This window comes from Lactuca saligna, chromosome 1 (genome assembly GCF_052625555.1).
Source record: "Lactuca saligna cultivar CGN05327 chromosome 1, ASM5262555v1, whole genome shotgun sequence".
Classification (NCBI taxonomy): Eukaryota; Viridiplantae; Streptophyta; class Magnoliopsida; order Asterales; family Asteraceae; genus Lactuca; species Lactuca saligna.
This window is the reverse complement of record NC_136417.1, coordinates 13,310,276-13,329,509: the sequence shown is the minus strand read 5'-3', so window position 1 is coordinate 13,329,509 and position 19,234 is coordinate 13,310,276. Positions and strand designations below refer to the sequence as shown.

The 19,234-nt window shown below is 38.5% G+C and overlaps 2 protein-coding genes and 1 long non-coding RNA gene across 6 annotated transcripts; 2 read left to right on the top strand and 1 right to left on the bottom strand.

Moving 5' to 3' along the window:
* The first annotated feature begins 3,398 nt into the window (after nt 1-3,398).
* LOC145048312 (uncharacterized) lies at nt 3,399-5,280 on the top strand. Its single transcript, XR_013682796.1, has 2 exons — nt 3,399-3,669; nt 5,085-5,280. It is a non-coding gene; the product is annotated as an uncharacterized LOC145048312 (long non-coding RNA).
* A 6,180-nt stretch (nt 5,281-11,460) lies between these two features.
* LOC145010685 (kinesin-like protein KIN-7F) lies at nt 11,461-15,869 on the top strand. Of its 3 annotated transcripts, none has more exons than XM_078969212.1 (14): nt 11,461-11,573; nt 11,953-12,332; nt 12,454-12,543; nt 12,632-12,732; nt 12,815-12,928; nt 13,031-13,112; nt 13,275-13,342; nt 13,430-13,495; nt 13,646-13,770; nt 13,854-14,181; nt 14,259-14,363; nt 14,430-15,026; nt 15,107-15,336; nt 15,430-15,869. In XM_078969212.1, the coding sequence occupies exons 2-14, from the start codon at nt 12,113-12,115 to the stop codon at nt 15,746-15,748; spliced, it is 2,445 nt and encodes an 814-aa protein (XP_078825338.1). In that variant the 5' UTR covers nt 11,461-11,573; nt 11,953-12,112; the 3' UTR covers nt 15,749-15,869. The 3 variants fall into 3 exon arrangements, with proteins under 3 accessions (XP_078825338.1, XP_078825405.1, XP_078825475.1); XM_078969279.1 differs by lacking the exon at nt 11,461-11,573 and adding an exon at nt 11,578-11,692; XM_078969349.1 differs by lacking the exon at nt 11,461-11,573 and adding an exon at nt 11,710-11,822.
* A 48-nt stretch (nt 15,870-15,917) lies between these two features.
* Nucleotides 15,918-19,223, bottom strand: ARC6 (Chaperone DnaJ-domain superfamily protein). Of its 2 annotated transcripts, none has more exons than XM_078969515.1 (6): nt 18,653-19,223; nt 18,222-18,446; nt 17,882-18,142; nt 16,868-17,795; nt 16,586-16,719; nt 15,918-16,340 (listed from the first exon to the last, which is right to left on the bottom strand). In XM_078969515.1, the coding sequence occupies exons 1-6, from the start codon at nt 19,190-19,192 to the stop codon at nt 16,047-16,049; spliced, it is 2,382 nt and encodes a 793-aa protein (XP_078825641.1). In that variant the 5' UTR covers nt 19,193-19,223; the 3' UTR covers nt 15,918-16,046. The 2 variants fall into 2 exon arrangements, with proteins under 2 accessions (XP_078825641.1, XP_078825570.1); XM_078969444.1 differs by having other exon boundaries at nt 16,586-16,722; nt 18,653-19,222.
* Between the last annotated feature and the right edge of the window lie 11 nt (nt 19,224-19,234).

The window sequence follows — 19,234 nt, the reverse complement described above, 5'->3', positions numbered from 1 at the left end:
CAAAAGTCAAGTGTGGGGTATTTTGATATGTGCATAATTAGTTAATCATTTAACATATATTCTTAGTTATTTTTGGTTAGTTATGAGAATAATTTGGACAAAAGGTACTTAAAATGCTTTGAATTGTGTTTTCAGCCCAAAAGATATGCTTGGAGGCAAAAAGGAGAAAAGGAAAGCAAGAGAAGATTAAAGGGTGCCAAGAATGACTTACTCGGCGAGTACATCGGCCTTACTCGGCGAGTACACGATGAGATGCTAGAAGATATGTACGACTGCTAATTTGAAGACGGATAAGTATTGACCTACTCGGCGAGTTGATTCTGCTACTCGCCGAGTACCCTCTGTTTTGAGATATCTTTATAAGACGAATCCTTATCACATGGAACGAAACCCCTGGCAAATTCTGGAGGATTAGCTGCGACTAAAAGGTTCAGAAGGCATTGAAGAACCCTAAGCTTCAAGAGTTGGAAGAATTCAAGCAATTAGGTTAATTCTACCACTTAGACTTAGGAATTAAACATGTTTGCTTTCATAAACTTTGTTTCTTTGCTTGTTTCTACTGCAACTATGAGCTAAACTCGTTTTTGTTTCTGTTTGGGGAATACCAAAGAACTCCTATGGTTTAATTATTGAATTTTGGTTAATTGTCTATTGGTGATTTGTTAAATTAAGTTTGTTAAAGAACCTTATGTGTTAATCACTACTATTTTCTGTTAATTGGAAGGCAATTAGGTTGTATGAACATCACTTAATTGTTAACCTCATATGTCTATGTGAATGCTAAAACGTATGCTTGGAAGTAATGATTATGAAACTAAGATTAATAAGAAAATAGGAAGATTAATGTGTGAGCTTGTTGAGAAACCATCAACAAGAGGTTAATTGAATTAATAACTTAATTGACCATTACAAATCTTATTTAACCCAAATAATTAATCTAGGGAATTAATTAGTTTAAACACTTGATCAACGCTTAAATTAGTTAATTGTCTAAGGGTTAGGAGTAATGAACATGAACCTAACTATTATCATTGGTAACCAATAGCAATTAATCTATCTTAACTTAAATAACCATAGGAGTGAATTGGTTGAACCTAAATAGAAACATCTTTATCAAATTTGGTGAATAATTGTTGCTTTAGTTAATTAGTTAAATTTAGTTTGTTTAAGTTTCTAGTCTTGCAAAACTAGAGAAAAACCATTTACTTTTATTATTTGTTTTAGTTAAAATTAGCTATTAGTTTAATTTCCGTTCCCTGAGTTCGATACCTTACTTATCAATCTATACCACTTAAAGACAGGTTCACTGCCTTTGTGTGCTCAAATTATTAATAAAAAGTAGGGATAAAACTAGTTGAATTTACACACATCAAGCAGGGTCCATAAAGTTCGTACCTTTAGGGTTTAAACATATCCATGCATAATCTTGGGTCCTTTTCATGATGGTAGAATGATATATTTTGAGGTTGGGTCTTCTTGGGGCATGCAAAGTCACCAAGTCAGTGACCTTATGGTTCTAGACATTTATTAGACTCATGTCTGTTGTTTGGACTTCTGGATTAATGCATTAAGAGCTTAATGGAAAGATTAGGCTTATTGGGTGAGTACGTTGGGCGTATAAGCCTTCACACGTAACTTACAAGCCAAACAGCGAGTACGCTTAGCGTACAGATGGGTACGCCCCGCGTACTCAGCAAGGAAGGATTTTGCATGTTGGGCTTCAGTTTGGGCCATCTTTTGGGCTTAGTTGTCTTGGGCCATGTTGGGCCATCAGGTTTTGGGCTGATAGTTATTTCGAGAAGGCCTATAATGGGTTTGGGCCCAATTTGGAAAATTGGTCCATGGTTTGGGCCTAAGTCTTGGTCCAAGTTAGATTAGGGGTAAAATGGTCTTTTACCCCGATTATGGATTTATGGTTATGGATAGAAACTCAATTGTTAATTGGGCGTTGTTTTGATATTGACAGTTTGGGGAATCTGTCAGCCAGCAGCCAGGGATCGTCTGTGTGATTTGGCAGTACGAGGTGAATCTTCTCATTATTTCCATGGGTAGAAGGCACTAATGTCGGCCCATTACTTGTTATGTGGAATGCTAGTTGTCTCTGTGATGCTTGCATGAAAGACCATGGGGGTGGCCCATGGCACTTGGATATCAGACCAAGGGGGAGCCCATGACATTTCTAACAAGACCATGGGGGATCCCATGACATTCTAGGTAAAGACCATGGGGGTAGCCTATGGCACTTGGATATCAGACCATAGGGGGAGGGGGGTGGAGCCCATGGCAGTCCAGGTGAAGACCATGGGGCAGCCCATGGCAACTATATGTATGTTGCATGATATTTTGTGGTTATATATTATGTGGTGTTTTAGGGAACTCACTAAGCTTTGTGTTTACGGTTTTCAGTTTACGTTTCAGGTACTTCGGTTTTCAAATAGAAGAGCCCGGGATGATTACAGAGCACACATCATATGTTTCCGCATTATGTGATTTACTCTAATTTAAAGATGTTTTGCTAAATCTAAATTATCTTGGCTTTATGGAAATGATATGTATGAATAATTTATTAATCTAAAAAGGAAAATTTTATGTCATCATTTTTGGGATGTTACAGCTACTGCAACATCTCAGAAATTATAAGGTAAAATTTTCATTTTTAGTTCAACCATAAAACACCATTGAATCATTTTAATCATTCAAAAGTATAACATAGTAAAATAGTTATCAGAGTACATTTTCCCAAAATCATATAGTGCTGAAACATGGGTGGAAGCCTTGCGATCAAGCCGGACTCTTCCTTCTCGAACCGAGAGTACCTGAAAAAAAATATTTTAAACATAAACCGTAAGCACAAAGCTTAGTGAGTTCCCTAAAATACCACATACCATACATATCTACCGGCTCAAGGTTGTGTCGGGTCTATTTCATCCAGAGTCTATTTCATCCCTAAGTCTATTTCAACTCATATGCCAGCCTAAGGCTGTGTCGGGTCTATTTTACCCCCGAGTCTATTTCAACTCATATGTCAGCACAAGGTTGTACCAGGTCTATTTTCACCCCACATACATTGTAACATCCCGTTATTGATTAAATAAGTAAATAAAGTTTTATAAATTTATAATAGTCCTGAATTAAATAATATTGAGCGGGGTATTGGTGTTAGGGAGCAAATTGATTTAAATTATGGATTTCGAGGTTAAAGTGTAATTTCCATGCCACCTTGTAAATATTTCTAAAGACGGGGGATGATTGTTAATTGTTGGGACTTGTATTGTAAGGAATTATTAAAGGTGGGGGCTGATTGGTAAATATGGTACTTATATTGATAAGTTTTGGTGGAGTAGGGGTCAAATATGTAAAGAATGGATGGATGTTTGAATAAGCACGAGTATAGGCCCAGTGCTCATTTCCTTCCCGTTTCAAGTGATGTACGCTGGGAAACCTAACCCGAGAGTATATTCTCTTCAGCCGCCAAGGTGAGACTCCTCAGCCGCCGATCGATTCGCCAAGTCCGACCGCCACCTTTAATCGCTTTCTATCTCACCATCACTCGCCGCCACCACGATCCCTGCTGCCAGAGATGCGATTGGGTAGTGAATGAACCACCGAGATCGAAGTGTTGAGTCTTGTTGAGTCGCTGTGTTGGGTGCGTGTGAATGGATGCTTCCGGTAAGTCAACACGCCACCATCTCTTCCCTCTTTTGTTACTGCTAAGTTCACAATGCTGTTAGGGTCGCTGGTGGCCTTGGGCCACTGCTCTTGTGCTTCCGGTTGTCACCAGCCGCCTGTGGTGGCTGAGTTGAGTGTACTTCGGTGTTTATCTAGTGTTTACGAGCATGTATGTATGTTTGCTAGGCTGGCAACCAAGAGAATCCACCACCACCACCACCGTGAGGTGGTGGCTGCCAACCACTATTGTTTTCTGCCACCCTCCGCCACCACCAGCCGCCATGGGTGGTGGCTGTGGGCATGGTTATGGGTGTATGCTTTAGTATTTTCATTGTTTCCAGCATTTTGGAAATTGTATGCGTGTTTTTGTGGCCGGAAAACCCACCACCACCACCAGGAGCCGCCACTGACCACCACTACCTGAGGTGGTAGTGGATGGTGCTTGACTTAGTGAACTCTAATCGGCCCAAACGCTTGATCTAGACTAGTTGGAGGAATTTTGGGATAGGAACCCAATTAGGGTTTAGAAAACCCTAGTTATGGGTTTGTTAGTTTGGATTTTACCAGGACCCGCGGTTGGACTGTTAGATTGATTTTGTAAATTATGTCTGACTTCATTGCGTGAATGGCTTAGTGGAGTGATAGACTTAATGGGTTAAGTGAGAAACACTTAACCCTAATCTTCATTTTATGTGAAAACCCTAATTCAGCTTGGGCCTTGGTAGGCCCAACGGGCTTGAGTTATTTATGGGCCGGATTAGTGGACCATATCTAGATCCTAATGAGATTAGTTGTGGGTTTAACTCAGTGTTAGAGGTCAGAGTACAACAACATCATTTATAGGATCTGTCTGCCATCCAAGGTGAGTCTTCTCACTAGACTTACCTGTATTGTAATTTGTGTGTGACCGGAGGGTCTTATTCTTGTTGATGACCGGAGGGTCGTATTTACACTATTAACCGGAGGGTCTTAGTATATTATTGACCAGAGGGTCACTGTACATTGTAGACCGGAGGGTCTTAGTACATTATGGACTGGAGGATCCTGTTTGTTTATAATGTGATATGTATTATCGTGCATACTGTCTTTGTGACTTATGATGTTATAGTAATCTGTGTAATTATTGATCTTAGGTGCTTACCTGAGTTATGTGATAGCATGCATTTTCTATGTGCATATGTTGTGTGTTGTGATATCCTGCTTATTGTTGTTGTGATATGTATACTATGATTAATTGAGTTACTAAGTTGAGGGATCGGAGGGTCCATTTGAGTTGTGGGACCAGAGGGTCCCACTGAGACACATTGACCAGAGGGTCTTATTGAGTTATAACCTCGATTGGCTAATAAACTGTGTGGTATTTTGGGGAACTCACTAAGCTCTGTGCTTACCGTGTTATGTGTTATGTGTTTCAGGTACTTCTCAAGATCACAGGAAGGCGTCAGCTTGATTGTACACATGAGATGGAGTTGTGTTTCGAGGATCCTGGATTTTATTCAATTAATTATGAACACTTGTTTTGATAATAGATATATTGAGATTTTGTGAAGTGTGTTGATGTCATATATGTGAATTTAAAAATGAAAATTTGTGCGAAAATTTTCGGTGTTACATACGTATAGCAAATAGGCACACAAGCATACAACACATACAACAGGAGTCACAAAGACTACAAACATATACAATCCCTAGTGTCCTACAGTATAGTGAGCAAACTCACCTCAGTCTGTTGTTAGTCAAATAGATGCTCGGGCTGCTGAACCGGGGAATCCTCGCGCTAACCAATCAAATAAAACCCCAATTAATAATTGGGCCATAACCTATAATCGGGAATCTAGTTTATTTGTCTACACCCACGGTAAAAAACAATTTTACCCTTCCCTCTCTCTCTCTCTCTCTACATGACTATACACATAATAGATGAGATCCTTGATTACAACAATTCATTTTTCCACGTTTTTCTAAAATCGATGTGATTATAAACTTAATAAATAATTTATTTAGTGACTAAATAATAGTTACAACCACACTAACAATAAAATCATGCGGTAGTTATATGAGCAATAGTTACAATCAAAGATGGTTTTTGTGACCATTTATTAACAAATTGCCAATTATTAAATTAATTGCATGCGGCCATTTAGTGAACATGGTCATGTTCACCGTAATTGCATGTCGGCAAAAGATATCCAATAGTCTTCATAAACTTTGAATTGTGTGGCAATTTATTAGCAAAACGCCACATTGAAATATGTAAGACCCATGGAGGACATATGTGTCATGGATCATGTGCATTAGATGGTAGTGACTTATAGTGTCATATTAAGACTACTGGAGCGCATATGGGTCATGTGTCATGTGCATTGGGTGTTAGTGGCTTATAGTGTCATGTTAAGACTCATGGAGGAAATATGGGTCATGGGTCATTTGCATTGGGTGGTAATGGCTTATAGTGTCATGTTAAGACCCATGGAGGACATACGGGTCATGGCTCATGAGCTTTGGGTGGTAGTGGTTTATAGTGTCATGTTAAGACCCATGGAGGACATATGGGTCATGTACATTGGGTGGTAGTGGCTTATGGTGTAAGGTTAAGACCAATGGAGGATATATGGGTCATGGGTTATGTGTATTGGGTATTAGTGACTTATAGTGTCATGTTAAGACCCATGGAAGACATATGGGTCATTGGTCATGTGCATTTGGTGGTAATGTCTTATAATGTCATGTTAAGACCCATGGAGGACATATGGGTCACGTGTCATGTGTATTTGGTAGTAGTGTATTATAATTTCATGTTAAGACCCATGGAGGATATATGAGTCATGGGTCATATGCATTGGGTGGAAGTCGCTTATTGTGTCATGTTAAGACCCATGTAATACATAAGGGTTATGGGTCATGTGCAATGGGTGGTGGAGGTTTATAGTATCATGGTAAGACCCATGGACGACATATGAGTCATAGGTCATGTGCATTGGGTGGCAGTGGCTTATAGTGTCATGTTAAGAATAGGTTATGTGTCATGTGTAATGGATGGTAGTGGCATATAGTGTCATGTTAAGACCCATGGATAACATATGGGTCATGGGTCATGCACATTGGATGGTCTTGGCTTATAGTGTCATGTTAATACCCATGGAAGACATATGGGCCACAGGTCATATGCATTGGGTGGTAGTAGCTTATCGTGTCATGTTAAGACCCATGGACGACGTATGGGTCATGGGTCATGTGTATTGGGTGGTAGTGTCCTATAGTGTCATGTAAAGACCCATGGAGGACATATAGGTCATGGGTCATTTGCATTGGGTGATAGTGGCTTATAGTGTCATCTTAAGATCCATGGAGGATATATGGGTCATGACTCATGTGCTTTGGGTGATAGTGGCTTATAGTGTCATGTTAAGAGCCATAGAGTACATATGAGTTATGGGTCATGTACATTTGGTGGTAGTGTCTTATAATATCATGTTAAGACCCAAGGAGGACATATGGGTCATGGTCATGTGCGTTGGGTGGAAGTAGCTTATAGTGTAATGTTAAGACCCATGGAGCATGTATGGTTCATTAGTCACGTGTGTTGGGTGGTAGTGGCTTATAGTGTCATGTTAAGACCAATAGAGGACATATGGGTCATGTGTCATGTGTATTGGGTGGTAGTGACATATAGTGTTATGTTAAGACCCATGAAGGACATATGGGTCACGAGTCATGTGTAGTGGGTGGTAGTGGCTTTCAGTTTAATGTTAATATCCATGGAGGACACATGGGTCTTCGATCATGTGCGTTGGGTGGTAGTGGCTTCTAGTGTCATGTTAAGATTCATGGAGAACATATGGGTCATGGGTCATGTGTACTCGGTGGTAGTGGTTTATAGTGTCAAGTTAAGACCCATGGAAGAAATATGAGTCATGGGTCATGTGCATTGAGTGGTAGTGGCACAAAGTGTCATGTTAAGACACATGGAGGACATATTGGTCATTGGTAATGTGAATGGGGTGGTAGTGGCTTATAGTGTCATGTTAACACCCTTTGGCGGGGTCCTAGGGGCAATTTTACATACGAGAACATAGTGGAAAATTCAGATTCTTAAGGGTGATTATGGTAAAACTAACGAAACACGTTAGTTTTGGAAACCCTAAATCCTCATTAAAATCCGGATTACCCTGACTTGCTTTAAAAGCAACTCATGACGACACAACCCTAAAAAACCCTAATCTCATTTATTATAAAAACGATTTTTTTCCTTTTGAGAAATGATATTGTAACGTCTGTGTTTTGAGGCTAAACATTGATGTAATGATGTAATAGTCTAGGTCAACTGTTGTAACCTATTTTAAAGTAATAAATATGAATTACTTGAATATTATGTGAATTATGTGATTTTTGTAATTATATACTTTTTTGTAAAGATATAATAAAAATAAGCGTCAAACATGAAACATTAGATAAGCCCGATATCTATGAAGAATTTTGTAGTGGTCGTGACAAGGATTCTGGACATATAAAGAACACCGAAATCCGAGTTATAACGAAGAAGTTATGATCTGTCGAAGTTTTAGCAAAAGAACCGGCACGATATTGCGTGACGTAAAAAGTGAGTGTATAGTCACTTCATATTACACATATTTATGAAGTATTTTATATAAATTATGTGTTATGTGTATATATATTATCTGTTTACTTGAGATCTATGTTGGATGAAAGATCTAAACCTCTTTCTTTTCAGGTCTGAACTTTTTTCCTTCAGATCTAAACTTTTCTTCCAGATCTAAACTTTTCCTTCCAAATCTGAACCTTTTCCTTCAGATATAGACTTCCTCACTTAAGATATAAACTTTATATATGAATAATTTAAACTTGAGAGCTATGTTGTATAAAAGATTTAAACTTCGTTTTCATATCTGAAATGTATATGTATTTTATATCTACAAATATGTTGGGTAAAACATGGGTAGATGAAATAGTCGGTGTGTGATGAAATAAAATGATGATAGGCCTCGAAGTTGACGATGATTCAGTCGTCTAGTGGAGTATGGATGACGACCATAAACGTTTCTAGAAAGTCTAGTGGAACGCTAATATGCTCGCAACCTATAAGTGTTTGTGAACGATATGTTCACCGGTGTACTTCATCCCCCCTATGGTTGCCTTACAGACATATATGGATGAGGAATCCCCTTAGCAGTAGTTTCCATCCCAATGAAATTCCTTAGGATAGGTCCCTTATAATAGATATTTTAGAGACGTAAAGTGAGGATAATAGGAACGAGTAATCAAGTTGAATAATTGTTGAAAACAATAAACTTATTTATTGTGGGTTGAAAACCCTATATGCTCACCAGGATCCCCAGCCTGACCCACTCAGTTTCTTGTATTACAGGCAATGACAAGGGCATAGTTGGATGATCTGAAGAGAGATTATAGATTTTAGGTCAGTAGAAAATAAATAGAATGTTGTAATGCCTATGTTGTTTTGAGGCAAAATTTTGTTTTGTGGCCTATGATGTTTTTGGTTTATGCTTATGATCTGTATCGATGTTGACATCTCGAGTTTGTAATATAATGAAAATACATTTCTTTAAGGAAATGTTTTGATAAATCTTTATCATATTTTGTTTAGGGAACAAATTCCGCAACACTTTTCTTTGAAAGAGTACTCTGATTTTATTATAAAAGCATAAACGAAATTGGTCTTTTATGGCCGTAAAAATGAGAATGTCACAGATACACGAAAATTAACTCTCGTTTTTCTTCAAACACTCACAAAATCTTTCTAGCAATTTGGCTTACGATTTCGGTACCTAGAATCGTAAGTGTCACTTTGGATTATCCTAGGCTGGATTTATTGTAACACATGCATAAGATAGAAATATCAGTTCGAAAAATGTTCATACGATCAAAGTTGGTATCCAGATCTCCACTACAAACCCGATTCATCTAGAGAAGAACGTGATAGCTAAAAAAGAAGAGTATGCATCAAAGGTTGAAATTTTGGAAATATAACAAGTTTATTAGCCATTAGCTATTGCGTTTTATTAAACGCTACGTGATAGTTTTTAAATTTGAAGTGTTTTTTTAAAGTAAACTTTAGATTTTTAAAAGAAATGGTAAAAATCTAGAACCTATGTCAATTTGCTCGAAAAAGGATCAAAATTCAAGACAAAACTACAAATTTAATCCTTGTGGTTTACAAAAATCTTTTGATAGGGTCTAAAAAGTTTTTAACTTGCATGGCAGGTCCAAAATCAAAACCTTTCCGCGATTTTAGTCCAAAAAAACTTGAAAAAACGATTATGCCCATTTATTTTCTTTTTTGTATTTTATATATTTATTTAATACCTTTTTTAATTAAAAAAATAACATATCCCACCCTATCACTCTATCCGACCCTCCCCTCACTCTTTCACTCCACCCGACCCTTTCCTTTCTCTTTCACTCTCTCTCCCATCTTCTTCTTCTTCACCCTTCACATGCTTTGAAGATAGCTTGATTAGTGATGAATCGTCCTCCACCACCGGAATCGTCAAAGCTTGGATGTAAAGTTGTTGATGTGTCATCGATGGTGCTCAACGATTATCATGAGATTGGAATACGACATCAGATGCACGCCTGAAGAAACTGGAATCACTCCCAAACGAATCACCATCAATAAAATCAAAATAATCCCTCTCCACATATCTTTCATCCAAAAACACAATTCGCAGTTGAATGACTCACACATCTCTCAACCATTGAAAGTTGAAAGCTTTCAAATTCTTGAATTTAATAGGGAGGAAATTGGAAACATATGTTGGTCTTATGTTGTTCTTGGAGAAATGAATTGGGAGTCCTTTTTCAATATTTGGATCGAGAACCCTTTTAGAGAAATCAGATTCATTTAAGACACATTTATTCATTGATTCAATCTCATCGAAACAAACATAAATCAACTAGCAAACCCAACAAACATAAATCAACCAATAACAAAACCTCACCGGGGGTTGTTGTCTTCGATCCATCGACAACAGTGGGCATGGGAAGCATTTGGGTGATTCTTCTTCAATAGAAGGGGTTGCAGTCGACGTCTCCGACAGGCCCGTCATGACTTCCTTTCTCATCGTTGATAATGAAGGAGTCAGGGGTGTTTGGGTGGTGTTCCTCGACCAATCGCCACGGAGGAAGGGGGTAGCTTCGGTGCTCCACTCAACTGCTTCCCTTCTCGTTGTAGGCTGTGGATTTGAACAGTAGCAGTAACGATGAAAGGGGGGTGTTTGGTTGAGACCGGTGAGCAGATTAGGAAGAGGAGGAGTACTGTCATGGTGGCGATTGGTGGTCTCCTAGTTCCACCGGTTTCCTCCTACGCTAGAGATGCATAACTGGTAAAGGGGGGGGGGGGGGAGAGAGAGAGAGAGAGAGAGAGAGAGAACGTATGGGTGGGTGGGGGATAATATATTTCTTTTCTTTTTACTTTTAAGACAAAATGGTATTAGAATAATTGTAAAAAATAAAAAAGAAATTAAAAGGGTATAATCATCTTTTCAAATTTTTTTTGGACTAAAAGCCCAAAAACACCTTGATTTTGGATTTTCTGTGCAAACTGAAAACTTTTTTGACCCCATTTAAAGATTTTTGCAAACCACAAGGACTAAATTTGCATTTTTGTCAAAATTCAAATTTCTATTCGTTTAGGTCGTTGAGATGGCGGTCTATTTTGAAAGGTTCTGAAAAATTATTATCGAAACAAATTCTTTGGTTCTCCACCATTTTCGTTCCTTACTCTTCACCACCACAATTCTCTCACTAGAATCATGTCAATTGGGTCTATTTGTCTCTTATTTAGCGAATTTGCATCCTCTTGTACGATCATTAGGTCCCCGCGCTTTGCTATATCGTGGTTCGATCCCCATTGAGGAATTGAGGTGATCAAAACTTTAATCTCTTTCAAACCTTTCTGTTACATAACTGAAACTTTGTATATGAATTCATGATTCCTTTTAATGTTTATCACATTGCTGATTGTACGAATTTACCTTTTAAGGTACTGGCTATTAATTTGTTATCATATGAATGGAACATGATCTTCAGTTGTTTCTCAAATTCATGATTCCGAGTTAATGTCCGTTGCGTTTATCATCTTTCAAAGAGAATGGATTTCAATATTGATGCTTGTAGGGATCAATCATCTATAATTTTTCATATTGAACATAATAATTTAGTAATACTGAACAAATGTTTGATCAAAATCATAAGGCAAAAATTTATAGAACATTTATGCATCTGTTGGTTATTATTTTGCAGATATAGTATTTGAAAGGGGAACTCCAAATATTTTTGGTATATAGAGGGAAATCAGGGCTTGTAAGTTTTATTCCCTCTCATCCTTGTGGAGAGAGGGAACATCAATCCATTAGCCTTATTCAAAACCTTGTTGTGCCTGTGCTCTTGTTAAGCATATAAAATGAAGTCGCTTACTGGAGACGAGATAAATCAAGGTGGTGGACAAGAGCCAGGTGCACATGGAGAAAAGATATTTGTCTCTGTGAGGGTGAGGCCTTTGAATGAAAAGGAAATTGCCAAGAATGATTCTTGTGATTGGGAATGCGTAAGCAATGACACAATCCTTTACAAAAGTGGCTTAGCAGAACAACGATCAACACACCCAAATGCCTACACATTTGGTAAGCAATATCCATCTCCATGTGAAACTATTCTTTACCTTCATATCCTTTAAAAGAATCCCCACAAAAAGTTTGTAGCATATTGTTTATTACTGACTTGTTATTGTTATCTTGGAAACAGACAGAGTATACGGATGTGATAGTACAACAAGACAAGTGTACGAGGAGGGAGTGAAAAAAGTTGCTCTTTCAGCTCTTAATGGCATTAATTGTGAGTCGTATTAATTTATTATCATGATTTCCGATTATGATATTGAATAATATTGCGTATGGTGTTGTTAAATAAATTGTTTTTGCAGCAAGTGTCTTTGCATATGGGCAGACAAGCAGTGGGAAGACATACACCATGACTGGAATCACTCAATATGCGATATCAGATATATTTGATTACATCAAAAAGGTAATTGAAGAGAAAAAGATGTTTTTTTTTTTTTTTTTTTGGAAGTATAACTTAATCTTATGGGTAAGTTTTTTGTACACAGCAAAATGATAGGGAATTCGTTCTGAAATTTTCTGCCATTGAAATCTACAATGAATGTGTTAGAGACCTTCTTAGTGCAGATGGTACTCAACTCAGACTCCTTGATGATCCGGTGGTGAGTGTTGTCCTATTTTTAGTGAAAATAGTCCATTTATTAAACAAATGTTTTGAAAATTTTCATTTTATTTTATTATTATTTTTTTTTTGATATCATCAGAAAGGGACAGTTGTAGATAAACTCACAGAGATCCGTTTGAAAGACTGGACCCATCTAATGCAACTTCTTGGCATGTGCGAAGGTAACATTTATTAGCCCCCATTTGTTACACATGACACATGTTGTATTGGACTTAAAATAAGCCTAATTGCCACCTCATCCTCATTATCTAAATTCTAAAATACCCATTCTTTATACAAGAAGAATGTATACTAACAATGTATTTGGAATTGCAATTTCGTAGCTCAAAGACGTATCGGGGAGACATCAATGAACGAAGTGAGCTCAAGGTCCCACCAGATAATCCGATTGGTACTCTATTGATATCAACTTTAAACAAACTTAAACTTTCTTGTATCTTGACTAATTGACTTGACTCATTATTTTATTTTTTTTCAGACAATCGAAAGTTCCCCCAGCGAATTCGCAAGGATTGGCAGTGCAAGCAGCCTTACAGCTACTGTGGTATGAATACTAAATGGTTACTATAAAATATAAATATAAACAGTATCATCTTTAGTATTTTTTTTTTTTCTCTTTTGATTTTTGTTATAGATTCTTGAAGTTTAAATTAAAAAAATATATATGTATATCTAAATTTGGTTTTTTGTGTAGAACTTTGTTGATCTAGCAGGAAGTGAACGTGCTTCCCAAACCTTATCAGCTGGTACACGGCTAAAAGAAGGATGCCACATAAACCGCAGTCTACTAACACTTGGAACTGTTATCCGCAAATTGAGGTTTGCACTTTCATTGGTCTATTTTCTCAAAATACAATACAACTTTTGTAAAAAAAAAAAACATGTTTATAATGTGGATGCAGCAAATCAAGAAATGGTCACGTGCCTTACAGAGACTCAAAGCTAACCCGTATACTACAAAACTCACTTGGAGGCAATGCAAGGACTGCAATAGTATGCACTTTAAGCCCTGCACATGCTCATCTTGAACAGTCAAGAAACACCCTTTTGTTTGCTGTGTGCGCCAAGGAAGTCAGAACCAGTGCCCAGGTGAATGTGGTTGTGTCAGAGAAAGCATTGGTCAAACAGTTGCAACGAGAAATGGAAAGATTGCAAAGAGAGTTGAAGAACATGTCTGGAGCAAATAACAACGAATCAGTAATCAAAGAAAAGGAGTCTCAAATAGAAGATGTCAGTATAGTAGTATCCCCATTACATGTTTTGATCTAACGGAATCCATAAGTAACTTTGTTTTACTGTGACTACAGATGCAACAAGAGATAAAAGAGTTGACTCAAGAACGTGATCTTGCTCGAACTCGCCTTGAGGAAATACTAAGAGCAGCTGGAATTGATCAGAGTTTACTTCCATGGGTAGATTTGGTTGTTTTTTTTTTCTTTTGACATTTAAAATACTCAATGTATTCTGTTATGATGTAGAACGAATCTCGGCCCTTGCGTGCTGGTTCATGGGATGGGCGTTTGCCATCATCAGACACATCCTTCAATGCTCCAATCACCACATACAGCAAGGATGAATTAAACATCCCAAATGAAGACTCTTACTTTTTTGATAGAATCTCTTCGAGTCAGTTCATGGATCGATATTTACCCGACCCATCCCACGAATGGGAGAAATCGAGGTCAAACTCATCAGGAAGCTGCAAAGAACTAGAGTGTATGGAGAATGATCAGGGGGAGCAATCTTCTCGCTCTTCGGGTTCTTCAGCTGTGGACAAAACTTATTCAAGAACCGCAAGTTTGACAAGAAGCACAAGCTGCAGTGCAGTTATTGAAGAGATGACTCCTGAATACAATGTGGTGGCTGAAAGTATGGTTACCAAGGAAGTTGAAGGGGATGCTTCCGGAAGAAGTCTTCAATCCAAATCAGAATCGGATATCAAATCGTTGTGCAGACAAGATTCTGATGAGAAAGACATGAAGCAGACTGAGGGGGGTGTTTTCATCTATTCTCCAACCAGAACACTTAAAGAAGTCATGAGGGATGATCTTAAAGGAGAGTACGTCAATTACATGGTAAGGAGTGGACACAATAGTTGTTGATTCATGATTCATGAGTCATAAGTATGTTGTTATTGATTTGGTTATGATATCAGGCGGAGACACCTCGAGCCATTGGAACAGCAAAGGAAGATAATGACTGGGAATTGTTGTTTGAGGAGCAAAGAAGGAAGATAATAAAATTGTGGGATGAATGCAACATTCCATTGATTCACAGGACCTACTTTTTCTTGCTCATCCAAGGCGATCCATCTGATTCCATCTACATCGAGATCGAGCTCCGCCGACTATCCTTCCTCCAGAAAGCAGTAGATCACGCCTCAAGGTTTGCTTACACATATCATAATACTCTTACATTTCATTTGTTTACTCGTACTTATGTTTGTTTGTTTGTTTGTTGATGGGTAATAAATAAAAGCACAAGGGCAATGGATTTGGAGAGGGCGATGCTAAGCAGGAAACTATTGAGGAAATACTCAGCAAAGGAAAGGGAAGGTCTTTTTGTCAAGTGGGGAGTTGATTTGCAGTCACGAAACAGGAGGGTACAATTGTCCCAACTGCTATGGACAAAAACAGATGACATGGAGCATGCTAAGGAGAGTGCTGAGATTGTTGCAAAGCTTGTTGGACTTGTTGATCCGAGCCAAACACCAAAGGAATTGTTGTTTGCTCCAAAGCAGGAATCACAAACCATGCGCCCCAGCTGGAGGGACACCTTCTCTTTGCTCGGATATTAACCATCTAACCCTCATCAAAGCCCCAACCACCAAAAATATCGTTACCATAATAATTAACATATATCAATTTACCAATAATGGTGGAAGCTATATGCATATAGCATCATGCGTGTACCTTTGATTTGTACTTGATGCAATAAAAATATTACTTTCACATATGATATCACTATGCATGCAAACTTGTATTTTCTTTTACTTTCATTCATCACAATTGGAAACTGATCTAACAATGAAAACAGTACAAAAAGAAGAAAGAGGAGAAAGTTGAAAGCTACATGTGATATGATATATATACAGATTATGATTTGAGGACAGCTCCTTTTGTGATCTTCCATCCTGCTTTAGCATCATGTGACATCTCATACCTGGTTGTGTAGGTTGAATTATAGGAGTCATTGTTTTCAGGGTTGGTCAAATCTGTCAACTGAGCAGACTCTTCCAGGGTTGCTTCAACAACAGCTAGGCTTCCATCAAGGGAGATGGTGACACTGTCAATTGTAATATTTAAGAGACTGTAGTCCCAAAACCAACCGTGTTCACCAATTTCAATTGCTCTTTCTTGCCAGATCTTCAGCATCTGACCATCCAATATCTGCAATTTTTCAAGAATTAAATACAAATTTTAGGACCAAAAGATGCAATATTTTACCAATCACCTATCTACATGCATGCTTGCATAAATCAGTAAAAAGGTGAACACTGTTGCATAACAAAGTGAATCCAATAGAATTTAGTGGAAACTTTTCTCAAAACTCATATAAACTAATAAAGTAACAGCTTCTTAGCAAGTTGTATAAGAATGCATAGTTGTGATAAACTAAAAAACACTGAATTCACCTCTGACAATTTTTCATGGCAATGATCAGGTCCAAGGGCCTGGGATTTAATGGTCTGCCACTTGCGAACTAGACTTTCTGCAAGTCTTGCATCCATTCTAGGAATTTCTACAGCATCTTCACTTACAGACTCCCCTGCTGTAAGGAAGAATGAAAGGTAATAGTATCATATTCTAAATTCATTAATATTATGTTCAAAATCAATATAGAGAATAATAGTTATTATATGGTAAAATCAATAATTTGACATAAAACTACAAGTATTTTTGGTATTAGAACATACCCACATTGATGACATCAGAAGCCATAGCTGAACCAACTTCTTTGTTGGTAGTAGAAGAAGAGCCTCTCTTGGATGGCATAAGTTTCAATCCAGCCAAAATCAACAGCCCCACCACCACCCCACCACACATAATCTTCACTGCAGCATCTTTTATCCTATAAGTAATCATTTCTTGTTCCTTAATCTCATCAACAGTAATCACATCCGCCGGAAAACCGCCATCCTGCCGCCTGTCCAACTCACTCTCCACCACAAAAGAATCATCAAACTCACGCCTAACACTCTCTGTTTCACCAACAGGGAAAACCTTCTGTAACGCCTTAATTGCCCCTATCTTTACACTATCAAGAACCGCAGTAGCTCCAGCACCGATCCTCGCAATGGCGGCGGCAGCCGCCAACGGTGAACCACCAACTCCCGCCAGCCGTTCCAAATATCTTAGTACAACCGGATCATCATAGTAATCCACAAGCCTAAATTGCACATCCGTTGTCTCCCGAAATCTTGGAAACACAACCTCCATTAACCATGTTTCTAAGAGCTTACAAAGGCCTGGAAGGAGGTCGTTTTCAGGGTCATCTTGGGAATTTTCCATGACAAATGTAGTGATAGATGGGTCCCGGTAATGTGAGTTTTCGTTATTTAAGCCTAACCATGAACGACATTCGTCTACTTCACCTACTAGAAGTGAACAGAGACCTCTTTCTAATGCGAAATCTATCTCACGACTTTCTTTAATGTTGTAAAGAGATGAATTGCCTAATGGGGTTACTTTGATTTGTTGAAGCTGTTGAAATAAATTGTCCGCATCTTGAATAAGATGAGGCTTTTTATCCATGAAAGCTTGTGCTACAAGTGCTAAAGCAACTCCATAAACTTCAAAACTTTCTGCTGGGATGTTACCTGGTGTGGCTACAAAGAGTTCAACCTTCAAAGGAGAAAGAAAAATCATCAACATAAACAAAAGATAGTGGATTTTATAGGAATATCAAGAAAGTATTAAAAATTGCTAACCTGCTCCGCTGCTGTCATCCTCAGATAGGCTTCATTCATGAAATCTTCACGTGTAAAACCGCCAGCAACAGCAGCGGCACCACCTCCTCCAACCGCCCATAAAATATTACGTACACCTTGAAGACCTTCCATTCTTCTTGTTCTGTATTCATCATCAAGAGGTAAGGCCAGAAGCTCTAGAACATAACGTGGGTTTATCTCTTCCAAAGTTTCATCAATTTGTGCTTGTAGATCTGGTGCAAGACTGCTTGCACCTTCTTCCTAAATGAGAGCAGAAAATCAAGAACAACATAATTAGCCATGGGGTTTCAAGAACTTAAAACTTCATTAAAAGTCTTACCTGTAACAACTTCAGTGCCCTCTCCAGCAATTCACAACCCTTAATATAATCTGGAGGAGACAAGGCCATTGTGTCCCTTGAAATTTCAACATAGGACAGTGCCATTGCCAACACAACATCTTGCTTGAATGATTTGGGTAGTCTCTCTTTCAGTAAACTTTCACCAATTTCAAGCACTAATTCATCCTCTCCAGCTTCTTGCAATACACACAGCGCTCCAGGAACCTTGAAAATTTTAATATAAACTAAATTTTAGTCGATGTTGTTCATTAAAATCATAACCAGGACTAGTAAATTAGATCACTGGCTGACTTCTTCTTTGTTCGGTTATTCTTTCCTGGTCAATTCTAGTGCAATTCATATATAATTCTGCATTACTCTGATGGAGTATAACACTAAAAGAGGGATAGGGAAGAGAATATGAGAATTACATTGTCCCATGGAACATCGGTGAGGATTGTATCGAATTCTTCATCTGCAAGCCCTTTATTGTATTCTCTTTTCGAGCTAGGGTTTGCTAGGGTTTCACAAGCTGCTTGAAGAATCTGCCTCCGGCTAATCAATGCGTCGTCACTATAGCCATATTGAGGTGGTTTCAAAGCCCTAGCTTCATAACATCTTCTAATTCCGTCTCCGAGGAAGTGAGCCTCCGCGCCGAGCACCCGGTAGAAGTCGATGGGCATAGACACGTGGCGGTCAGGGGCGGTAGAGAGCGTGGGAGGGTAGGGTGGAGTGAGGGTAGTGGCGTTTAGGTCGTTAGGGTCGGCATTATTGGTCGTGGGCAGGAATTGGAAGTCGGAAAAGAGACGGTGGGCCCATTTGCTAGCGGAGAAGCTACTGGAAACGGTATTACTGCTACTAGGTCCGCCGCTGATAGCGTGCGGTTTTAGGTGTTTCTTAGTGTTGGAAGGCGGAAACGGGGTGGACAACGGAACACAGACGCCGATTCTCAGGTGGCCGAGAGCTTCCATCGGAATGCAACTTTTCAGTGTCGTTACTCAGATATTCCGACT